Genomic DNA, 12,516 nt, shown 5'->3' with positions numbered 1-12,516 from the left:
GATTTTTTGTAACCTGCTTGCAATATTACCCCAGCAGTGGTAACCAGCAGCGGGGACAAGCTGACTCAGCAGCAGTAAGGGCTAGATAATTGCAGAGGCGCTACTTGTTCCTTTCTCTTTCAGTCAGCCTTGCTCCGATGCAGTGAGCAGCACTCCTGCCTTTCTCTGTCACCAAGCCAGGATACAAGTAATGAATTCCTGGAAAAATATGTGCTCTGAAATGAGCAGTGGTGAGACGCAGTGCACTGTGGAATGGAGTTTCACAATGATATATTAAAAAAAGAGAGATCAAAAGTAAACTGCCTTTTTATTTTATATTACTGAGAATCTGCTAAGTTTCTATTTGTTAAAAAGAAAACACACTACTTAAATAACTCGATTAAAATGGAGTTAGGAAGTAAGAACTGGAAGAAAATGACTGTATTAAAGATCTTTGTCTTCCTAGGAAATACAAAAGTATCAAATTCAAAAAACACTATCATCTCTTAGGAAGATCACTTAAACTATCTATGACCTGTTGTCAGTCACTGGAAGGCCCTCAAAAGACACTAGTGCTTTTCCCTTGCAGAACTGTGATGTACCCCGCAGCCTACACTGACAAGCTACCTAAATGACAAGCTTTTCACGGTGCCAGCGAAACAAAATTCAGCAAATGTCCATTTCTTTATTAGTTCTAAGATGAAAACCAATAAATGAAAGCAATATCCCTAATATGACAAATGATGAAAGAGCAGTTCTGGGGCAGAGACAGTTTAACAAAACCCGTGACCTCAGGATGCTCCTCTGGAGAGCGGAGGGCAGGGACAGCAACAGGACTGTATGCCCCAGCTGCTGAATAAAATCCAGATGTGCTGTCAGTGCCAGAAACTAAGCCTCATCTCAGCTGCAGGCATCAAAATCAGATCCGAATATAACTCCCCATGTCTGAAAAGATCTGAAATAATGATGTGAGCTATAAACACTTGAAAACTATAGAAGCAGCTATGCAAAACTCCTTTGGTGCTTGTCCTAGAGGATATACTGAAAACTCAACCAGTACTACCAAGGGCACAACGGGAAGAATTACCACACAGTAATGAGTCATGAGTCCCCACAGCAGAAATGGCCTCACCACAGCACCTGTGGCTGACTACGGAGACCTAAAGTCTACTTACCACACCTCAAGCCAGATTCTTACCCTGGTTGAATTTTGCATTATGACAAACAGATACCAAATCAAATATTACTGTCTTCTATACCAGAAGTATGTCACAGAGTCCGTTACACTGAAAACGTGCTTTACGTGTATAGCTTGGTGTATACCTGTTTGCAGAATCAGGCCTTCCATTTGCAGATAGGCATTTTCCTTTTCATTATAGAGTTAACATTGTGGATGTTAACACTGCTATGGCTCAAAAAAAAGAACTGTAAATGTGACTGCTGAAATCAGGGTTTTTTTGTGGGTCTTTTTTTCTGGAAAGAGGAATACCCTAATTATCTGAATCATGGCTACTGAAACAAATTGCAGCATTGTATGTATATGAAATAAATACTTTTAAAAGCTTAAAAGCAACAAAAGATACAGACCAGTGTGAAACTAATGACTAAAATTTTCAAGCTATTTGAAGAAAGGTGCTGGCAGGCTCGTAGGTGGTCTACACAAGACTCCCACACTCCAATCTTTCCAGACATGATTTTGCTTGATTAATTAGAGAAACTAGGGAGAGGTGATACTTTTGCAGTGACTGATGTTTTCTTATAATTAAATCAATTGGGTATATCTCCCATAAAGCATTAGGTCATGAAACGTTCATAAAATGCCAACCTAAGTGTCATCTGGAAAATTACAAATTTAATATTTAGATGGATGTCTTTGGTAAAAATATAAACAGTGGGCTCTTTAATTTCATAGAAATATAGTATCGTAAATTTAGTCTGAGCATCATATATTAAAATAATGCTATGCAAACAGGCATGACAGTTAAATAAGGTATTAGAATAAGACTGTTTAAATGAATAAGTAATATTTTAAAATGTCAGTCAACACACCATGAAAAAAGAAGCTCAATTTAATTAGGTTGGTCATTTGTGGCTTAGGTAGGAAAAGGATTAGCATGTAGAGTAAGTTAAGGCTGCCCAAAGCTTTGTGTGGGTTTTACACAGGTATTCATGTTCATCTCAACAAAAGAATTAGTGTAACAAATGCTGGCTTACATCGTGCTTTGCTGCTTATGGCACAAGAGAGCTTCTCAAGAAACTTGCTGTGTTGCCATGTAAAGGCCAGGCACAGTTTGTGGAGAATTGGGGAAAAAAAAAAAAATCTTAAAAAAATGGCTTTGCTGATGAATCTGTAGTATGGAGGTAAAGAGAAGCTTTTGTATAGCTTGCTTATGTCAACTTTATTTTGACTAATTTCTCTACAAAAGGAAAATAATTGTAGTACCAGTACAGAAGATGTCTATCAGCAATCACTGGCATAGTCCAGTGGGATTGGAGGGGCAAGATAGAGGGTTTGGGTTAATATACTAACTTACATGATTTTTTTTCAATGTGCACACAAGTCAAATGATTGACAGTAACATTTTCAGCCTGACATAACTTGCCTACTGTAGACTGCAGTGCATTGAAGAAAGCAGAGTAAATACAATACACTTGCTGGGAGAACCATACTTCTGCCTAGCATTAATGCAGAGAGGTCTCTACCTAGTACTAAAAAATAAATGGGGCTTAGTACATATTTCAGTCTTCCCCAGCTGGAATTATTTTCTGTTTCTCTGGAAGATGGACCAGAAAGTGAGAAGAAAAGAGGTTACAAGGGCCAGGCACATGCCAAATTTGCACTTAATCTTCATAACCACAGGACTGAGGTAGACGGTATGTATTTATAAAACAAACTGACAGCTGCATAGCACATTCACAGCAATAAGTGTGCTCATATTGCAAATATTGCACTTTCAAAGTCCTGAGGACGGCCAGCCCAAACTGCTGGAAGAGCACACTCACTGTTCTCAACTACTCCACTTGAATTTGAGAGGAAAAGAATAATAACAGGTTTTCTTTGTTTTGGGGAGAAAGCAACAAGAACCTTAAGTGTAAATTATTTTCATACACAAGCATTATTTAAAAACTAAAACTGACACAAATTATCATTCAATAGTCTCTAAAAGATATTTGTACTTTATGCTGAAGTACCTTCTCAAATCTTCTGAAAGCTGAGATTTTTTGAATCAATCTTGAAAACTGTGAATGCTCCCACTATGAGTTTCCAGACGCTTTCTTTTCATATCTACCATAAAATATGCTAATAGAAAAAAAGAAGCAGCTGCACTCTGCTCATTCAATGGAAATTATCAGCTTGTGTATATTTCTTGTGTTATTAACCCTGTATTTGCCAAAAGAATGTAGGCCCATATACATTCCAGACAATCAATCAGATACAAAAAGCGTATTTAGAAATACTGGAAACTTTAGAAACTTTAGAAATACTGGAACTTTATATAACATGGTTTTTATCGTGAAGTTATGAGGAATTCTTGGGAGACAATAGAGATATTTTTTTTTTAAGTCTCCCAAATGACAAACACTATTTAGCAGGTACTGTAAAAACTGAAAAATTTGGAAATTTATTTAAGTCTACTTAATACAAGGAACATAACGATTCCAAACCAAATAGCACAGGTGTGGAAGTCATCATTTCCAAAAGTGGGCATACTGAAGGAAGCCACTGAGTCTAGCAAAGGACACGTTGTGTGCTGTCAATGCAATACACAAGGTTCAAACTCATCTAGTGGCAACAGCAATGTCTTTCAGCAGCACTGACTGCTTGTATTCAAGCTGAATACAATGTTGTCTGTGGTTTTTTCCATCCTGAATATTATACCATTGGAAATGTACATTAATGGCTACTTCTCTTGTATCTTGATTTATACGTGATTCAAGCCTATATGAATCACCAATATTTAAATGCAACTTTTGGGACAAAACAAATCCCCCTAGATGTGTTCATTTGGAACACCACAAAACGCAACACTTCCAAGCTTCTGAAATAAATCAGAGAGAGTCAGGCAATTCAGGAACAGCACGCAGAGCTTGAGGGGGTTTGTTGTTGTAGCTTTTTGAATTAGATGTGTATAAGCATTGCTACAGTTTATTCTTTTCAGTGAGAATATAGGAGCTGGGTTTTTAAAGGATCTCCCTGTGATATTATGTGTAAAGACACTGAAGCACTGGGCTACATGAAGAACATGAAGCTGAAATTAACTACTTTAAACCACAGTGAAAGACAAATTTAAACACTTAAACATGTGCCAAATATGAAAGCCTCTCCCCAGTCTACAGCATGGTAAGGCTCAGTCTCCTGCAAAACTTAAGCCCCTCACATAACAAACCTGGTTGACAAACACTGTGATTTATGAGAGAGGAAGGACTCTCATTCCCCAGTAGCACAACCAGTGAAATTCAGCAGCACTTACACAAAAAAACTCTCCAAAACTTTACACTACTGCACATTCAAGTCAAACAACACTCTCCCATTTTAGGGTGCAAACCAAGCTTGACAGATCTCCTACTAACTTTCTGTCCTGGCACAATAACTTTCCTTTGACTTCACATGCGGCAGCTAGGCTGGAGAGATTAATATTCTCAGCTGCACAGCCACTTAATCCCTTCTTGTCTCATTCCATAACGGTCACAATCAAGACCCGAATTCAGGTCTTTCTGTGGCCTTAACAGCTGCTCCAAGCTTTGTATAAGCATCTAAAATTCCAACTCTTCAGCATGCATGTAGTTGTATACATTGTGGATACTACCAGGTTAATCATTAGCCCTTAAAATATCAATCTTAGGATGTCTTTACAGGATCGGAGCTCTAGTCTGCAATGTGTTCCTTGTGTGTGCTGCAAATAATGGAGATAAGTGAGTGAAATGTTCACAAACCTTTGAATTACTCTTCTCAGTTATATACAGCAAGAAAAAAATTAAATAGAAATACATATATACATAGCCACATGTATGCAAATAGATAAAACTAGAGATATCATTTCCACATACTCCAAAACCTTGAAACAAACAAACAAAAAAGCTTACCCTTGCCAATGTCAGTGTTCCTTGTTTACACACACTGCAGCGGACCCTCAGTTTCCCAGGTTTCACAGCTTGGCAGAAGTTTTTGCAAAAAACATAAAAACTGTTGTAACTAGCTGCACCTGTCAGAAAAACAAAACAAAACAAACAAAAACATTTGATGTATACTGAAAATAAGTAACAAACTGTAATGAAAGGCTTCTATCTGACTTTATAAGTGATAAGTAAAAAAAAATAGGTCTTATCTTGCCTAGTCTAGTTCTTAACACTTTTCAGTAACTCCTGCTTCTTGATCAATAGTTATAGGTGAACTGCACCGTAACTCCTAGAAAATGCATCCTATCTTGAGTTTGAGCTTACCACTGATGAGCATCAACTGCAATCTTTGGCAAGTGATGTATGAGATTAATTACCCCATCTCTCCATAATTTGCATCTTACTCCTAGTCTAAATTTGTCGAGCTGCAAGTTTTAGTGAGTTCAAATTGCATTAATATTTCCTTGGATGAAGTTTAAAAGATTAGTTTGACTGATATCACAGCACGAAAACAAATATTTAATTTAGCAAATTTAGTTTTCTTCATGGAAGACTGGGAACCATTTCTTTATTCTTGCTGGCAGCAGTATAACCTAGCAAAGTTTGTAAACTGCTGCCAAGATATTAGGCCAAGTAAATTTTCAAGGAAAATTAAATGAAACACATTCTGTTCTGTGAAACTATGGAACAGAAGATGATAGGCAGAGAATTGTGTAAGCCTGGGGCAATGCTAATGAATTTGGTTTCACATGCAATCCTGATCACTGTTTTCAGTACATGCCTTTTTAGGATGGCTATTGTTATGCCTTAGAAAATGATGGAAAATTCATAGTGTGGTTTTAATCTAGACAGACATCTCCAAGTTCAGAGACTCAAGCTTATTATCAGACGTTGAACTGAGACCAGGATAAAGTTTTTAACAGATTTTTCCCAATATCAAGAGGAATGGTTGTGGAGATTTGACCCATTAACAGTGGTGAACTTCAGAATCAATAGCACTCCCTTAGAGATCAAAAGTTTTTCACTGTCTTCTTCCCCATTCTCCTACTTCTCCCTACACTTCCCAGCAATATACTTTTTATGTATTTGTATGATCTGGAATAATATTTTTAAACATGACTGACTTGCTTTATTTTTACATGTCCTTCATATGGTAAGGGTGAAACCCTGTGTTCTGCCAATGAAAATGCCTACCAGTTTCATGTTACACCTATTCACAGGTGTCCTAACATAAATGTGCAACTAGCTTCCACAACTCAACTTCAGAGAATTGTCATCCAAACAACTTTTTTTCTAAGAAACGTAGATTTCTTCAAAGATGTACACTGCTGAAAGAAGAAATTTTATAGCACTTTTTCAAGTTTTCAGAATTGTAAGCTACGTAAGAGTACATCAGTGATGTATCCAATATTAATTTTAGTCAACTGATCTATCAAGTGTTTTCATTATGTGTCCTTAGGGAATATTAATCACCATAGCAGAACAAAAAGCATAGCAGAACTTAAATGGAATTCAGTTTTTATGGAGAATTAACACACATCCGTATGTTCATAGACATACGAACTTTTCATATGAATAAGTGCAACTCAAAGGGTTGAGAGCACACTTCTCAAATCAGTCTAAAACACAGTTCTGAGATTAAAATAGTTCAACTAAAAAAAAAAAAAAGGCTTATGCTGAACTATTTGATACATAGTACAGTGTTGAGAGGTGAATCCAAACTAAATATGACAAAATTTTGGACATTTGGATCTCTGTCCACTCATATTTTGCCTGAAGCTCCTAGCACTAGGACTGAGAGCACGTCTGGATTGGACTTGATTTGAGCTAGAATCCACAACAAAAATCTAAACTATGGTATTGCTAATGAGGAGGACTACACTTGCAAATGATTGAATTTTACTTTTGGCAGTTCCTCTATGCAGGATCAGCAGGTCAATCAATAAAACAAAAGGGCAATACCTTTAGCACAGTTCAAAGGAGATGATAGTACATGACTTAAGTAAACAAGAATGCTATTGCTAATAGAGGCCCACAACAAACAAGATGATTTCAGCCACTTATTCCTGACTTGGTCTCAAGCGCGGGAAGTGAGACCAGAGCCCTTTACCTATTTTGGTATCACCAGTCCTCTCCCATCGCTCTGATTTCTTATATGGGCAGTCTAATGAGACTAATGAGACTGCTGCTTCTATTCACATGTAGAAGCACTTATCCTGAGTAGCTGTGATGCCACTACTCACTGTCCTAATTCAGTCCTACTCTACAGAAGGATTCCTGCCATGACTCTACTGAAACCCTTCCAGTCAAACAGAACCATCTCACTGAGTACATGAGCCCTTACAGAATAAAAGAGTTTTTGTAAATTGGGCTGATGCCTTTCCTGATCCAGTTCTCCACTCCCTGATGTCTTGTGTCCCTGTCTCACATTTTATACCAAGTTTATTTCAAGCAGTAAACTACTTGAGGCAGGAATCGTGCTTTCTGCCTGCATTGTGTTCTAAGCTCATTCCATCTGGACCCACAGATAAAATTATATTATTGATAATACTCTGCAAAATATTCATAGGATAGTATGGCATAAATCAGCATGACTGAATACTGCAGTAAAAAATAGCAGTCATAGGAGAGGCCTAAAATGAGACATATTGCTGATTTACTATAGAGGATAAATCTTATGCATTAGCTTGATATTTACTCCGTGCAAAAATAGACTACATTAGCTCAATATTCATTTTTCTTAGCATTTTCTTTTTTTTTTCCTTTTTCATGAATATAAAAAGTACCCCCAAACGCATCCCCTATGCACAAATTTGAAACACAAGAAACAAATTTGTAATATAATGAGTTGGAGCAGTTATGCAGCACAGATCTATTCAGAGACTCAGAATAACTTTTGAAATGTCTGCTATAGCAAGGCTGCTGGAAAGGCACAACACAAGAGGAATGTTCTGATTTTAGGAGGAAAGTGTAAATGGAAATTTCAGCAATCCATTCACCATTTTATGCAGATGTGCTGATCTTAGTCTCACAAAGTGCACTTACATCATTAGTTGTATGTCCTGAGCAGCATCACCAGGAGTAGCAAAGACTGAATTAAAAATGCAAATGCCAAAAGTCAGCATACAGCGCAATACTGCTGGCCAGCATTAAACTCTTTACTGACTTGTTAATGTCACTGCGTATTTTAGCATGGCCCTTGGCTGAGACTGCATCCCCTTGAACCCCTTTTCAGAGGGGAACTGAAAGAAACAGGAACAAAGAAATCTGCTTTATGCACCACGTGTGACGTAGCAATATTAATAAGAATTGCAATTATGGCACCATGCCAGTAATCACTAAAATTGCTGCAGCACCAACCTTAGAACCTCATCTTTCCTCATTCAATCATGGTCTATAAGTTTTCATAAAGCTTTCCATTAATAATTTATAATACTGGCACTCAGCAAGAATGTGCAGACACAGCAAATTACAAGTTAAAAAAAATGGATGTCCCTTTATAAATGCTGATTCTGATACTGAACATGACCATTAACACCATAAATAAATAAATTAAATTATAACTACTAGTCTTCTTTGCAGTTACATACATTGGTGGGTGGAGGAAGACTGAGGGAAAAACAAATGTGCTGCATCTGCAGTTATTCTCTTCTGAGAAGGTAAAGTCACAGCAATCTCAATTTTCAGGTCCATATTCCAAATACTTATTTGTGGGGCAAGGGTCCCCTAATAGTCTCTTTTGATGATCAACGATTCATCCATTAGTCTGGACACTCTTTTCTAGCTTTCCCACACCAGCTGGTACATCAGCATGTCTTTTGAGAAGCCGTTTACTTTGAGTCTCTACCATTACATTACTCTGTCATTTTGTTGACAAGTATTTTACTTTCATTTACTGTAAACTAAAAAAGATGCCACCAGAAAATTGACCTTACAAACCTTTCTCATAGGTCCAAAAGCATTTTTCAGCACATGATCATAGGCTAACTTTTTAAGAAGCCATCACCAGTAGGTCAAGCTTCAGATAAATCTGACTTGGAAGCACAGAAATAAAAAAAGTCTTTCATTTTATTCACATATGATAAATTAGCAGCCAAATGAATCATTTCCATCTGCATTGGTGAATTCCTCTCATAACTTGTTTCGGCATAGTAAAACTCATTTAATACACAACTGCCTGGCTATACTGGTCTACCTGAACTGCCTGTTGCATTTGATAAGAACACTTACAGGACTGAATCTTTCAGGAAAACTAAGGGAATGTCTCCTGTCCGGAGTCCCAAGAAATGCCTCTCCCATTTGCAGTCATAGAGAATTCACAACCTCCTTCCTCAGGTCATCTGTTCTAGTACTTCAATATCTTTAGTTTTAAGAAGATATTCCTTATTTTTAGCTTTAATTTTCTGTGCTCAAATTTAACAATTATATCCTCTACTTTTCAGCAAAGATATGGAAACCAATTTATTTTCTTTCTCTTTGCAGCAGGTTTTTGTATTGGTTTTTTATTTCACGGGCTAGCCAACCCCAATTCCTTTCTTATATGTAATACTCTCTAGAGTTCAAAGTATTTCTCTTAGACTTTTCTTTAAATAGCATTAGGTGCAGCTCCCTAAACTTGTCATAATTTTCCAGCTGAAGTCTTTCTAATGCCGAGTACAGTAGGGTTCTTTTTCTATTTTTTTTTAAGACATCTTGAAGGTTATACTTCTCTTTATCTGTTCCTGTATAATATTTTGTTTAACATTATGGGCATAACTTAATTGGTTCCTGTTCAGTCTATGATCTAAAATGAACCTCCAAACCCTTATCCACTTCACCCGTTGTAACCCATTCTGTATTTGCGTTGCTGAATATTGCCAGCCAAGTGCAATACCCTGTGCTGGCCCCTTCTGACCAGCGTGGCGTTTTTTTCCAGACTACATTTCCAATTTGTCATGATCATTTTATATTCTCAAGCTCTCCCCTAGTTTATCTGCAGTTCCTCCTAGCTTGGTGATGCCTACAGATTTAATAAGTACTGTGTCTATCCCATCCTCCAGGTCATTAATGAGAATATTGATTAATATCAGATGTAGGGCAGACCCATTCACTATATCTCTCCATTTTGATGATGAACCACTAATAGCTACTCCCCAGCTACAGATTAGTAGACAAGTTCACAGAAACCCTACTATATTTTTATCTATATCTGGACCCCTAGTTTGCTAATGACAGTATCATGTTAAATTGTCAAAAACCTTACCAAGGTGAGTATGTGATATCTACTGCTTTCTTCTCTCCACAGTTCAACATGATCTTTTTTTTGATAAATTCGTGCTGGCTGTTACTGCTGTTCTTGGATTCTGTCAGCTACTTCCAAGTGTTAGATTTTTCCTCCAAGCATTTTCAGGAACTTCAATTAAGCTTTTAGGTTTAAAATTCCGAGACTTTTCCATTACTTTTTAAAAATGTCACCAGATTCCCCCTCCATTCTTCCAATATATTATTTATTTTCTGTGAGTTCCAGAAGTTATTTCAATAATTCTGAGATTCCATTCAATAAGGAGGATATTTACTTTGAAAGAATACAAATTACACTAACGTCTCATAAAGTAGAAAATTTAGAATTATCCAAGTGGGAGCAAGCAGAAAATAAGTCTGAGCTATTCAAGGTTTTTTCTTGTTTTGTTTTTGTTTCCATTTTTAAACTACAAGCCATATCTAGTATTGATATTTTCCTAAAAAAATTTCCTAACAAAAATAAGAGTAAAACATAAAGTAAGAAACTAATTGATCAAGAACGTCTCCTGAAGGTTCCAAGACCTTCCAGAATTCAAAGCAGAAGTATGCATGGGCTAACCTACTAAGATAGCTCTGGTAATGAGATAAGTTATAGCCTCAGGTCATGCTACAGTGTTAGAAATAAATTATTTCAATTTTTATTATCTTTCTATATTAACCATCAAATAACATGACAGAAGAGATAAAATAACATATTAACCTAAATTCATTACATCTCCTTTCTAACATCCAGAAATACTGTCTCAGAAAAAATGAGTTTAAGTCAGTCCTATGTAAACTGATTTGCTCAAACTAAGTCATCAGAGGTGGGGTTAAGGATCGATTTTGAAAGTTTAATTATCCTTCAGTGCTGGGGGACAGCATCCCTGTCATTCAGGAATGGATGACAGGTCAAGAAAAACAACAACAATAATTTTTGTCTAGTATATTTTGTACCGAATGCACTTGTATGGATGTTTAATAGCTCCTTAAATATATGAGAAATAACTCCAAGCTAGAATCATAATGAATACTATGCAATTAACATGGTGTCGTGATGCTGATGATTGCCACTTTTTCTACTAATGTCATTCGAGTGAAGCTTGCAATTGTTGGAGAAACTTAATGACTTCCCACTTGGAAATATTCAAAGTGTGTCTGAGGGCAATACTAGAGCAGGGAGATGAGACAAAGATCAAGAGAAGAGTGTTGGAGCAAGAAAAAGTGTCAGGACACACAGAAATATCCTGAGTATTGTAACCCCCTCTCCATAAGCTCCTCTATAAGCATTTTTCCCTGCCACCTCCACCTCAGGCTTAGTTATTTGAATTCAAGAGTATCTAAGGTCTGGGGCCCACCATCACAACCTTGGCTCAGCCTTCTAAGGAAATGGCCAAGTCATGAGAAAGAGCTGTGAAAAAGTTTGTAAAAGGATAGAAGTAAAACAGCAGAAAGAAAGGGCTGTGGAGATAGAGTCAGTAGGCCAAGGATTCAATGGGAAAAGTACTAACATGGGTAGTTATAAAATCCCAAAGGAAAATATGAGGGGGTTATTTGATCTGACACTGTATGTTGAGAGCTTACAGTTTAATGATCCAAGATACACAGATGACAGGTTTCACGTATTCTCATTGGTCTCCATTAAAATTTTTCTCAATGTTTTTGCTATTAATTCATATTCTGCTTTTCTCTCTAGTGTATTTTCTATATTAGCTATTTGTTGATGTAGATCTTCAAATTAGCCATAGAAAAGAAATGAGGAAGGTTCGAATAAGCCACACTGCAGGTTGTATAAGATCAGATCATCTGCTTCCTCCCATTCAGTTTTAGAGAAGTATACAATAAATTACCCAAACATGAATATCAGAAGTCTGAGTTAGAATTTTCCTAGTTAAAAAGCAGGAGTGGGTCTGATAGACAAAATCTGTTGTTCCACTTTCAAAAGCAATTTATTGATCATTTTATACCTCCAACATCTCCAGTAACTTTTAAACAATGTACATTTAACAGGTACCAGGCTAATATGTATGGCTAATATGTATGAATATACATGTACTTGTACATATGTGAATTATACATGTAATGTATATATATGAGGCACACAGTTTGTTGATGTAAAACTTTAAAAAGTTTAATAAGAATTCAGAAAACAATCCCTAT

At 36.7% G+C, this 12,516-nt stretch overlaps 1 protein-coding gene across 1 annotated transcript in view; it reads right to left on the bottom strand.

Annotated features, from left to right (window-relative positions):
- PRKN (parkin RBR E3 ubiquitin protein ligase) overlaps window positions 1-12,516 on the bottom strand; it is a gene marked incomplete at its 5' end in the record, with an annotated part of 628,924 nt that overhangs the window by 480,040 nt on the left and 136,368 nt on the right. Inside the window, 1 exon segment of the mRNA XM_082305465.1 lies at window positions 5,065-5,183. Coding sequence (XP_082161591.1) covers window positions 5,065-5,183 — 119 coding nt within the window.

The sequence above is a fragment of the Platalea leucorodia genome, assembly GCF_965183815.1.
Source record: "Platalea leucorodia genome assembly, chromosome: 3".
Classification (NCBI taxonomy): Eukaryota; Metazoa; Chordata; class Aves; order Pelecaniformes; family Threskiornithidae; genus Platalea; species Platalea leucorodia.
The sequence above is the reverse complement of the archived record's forward strand: the minus strand, read 5'-3'. Positions and strand labels throughout refer to the sequence as shown.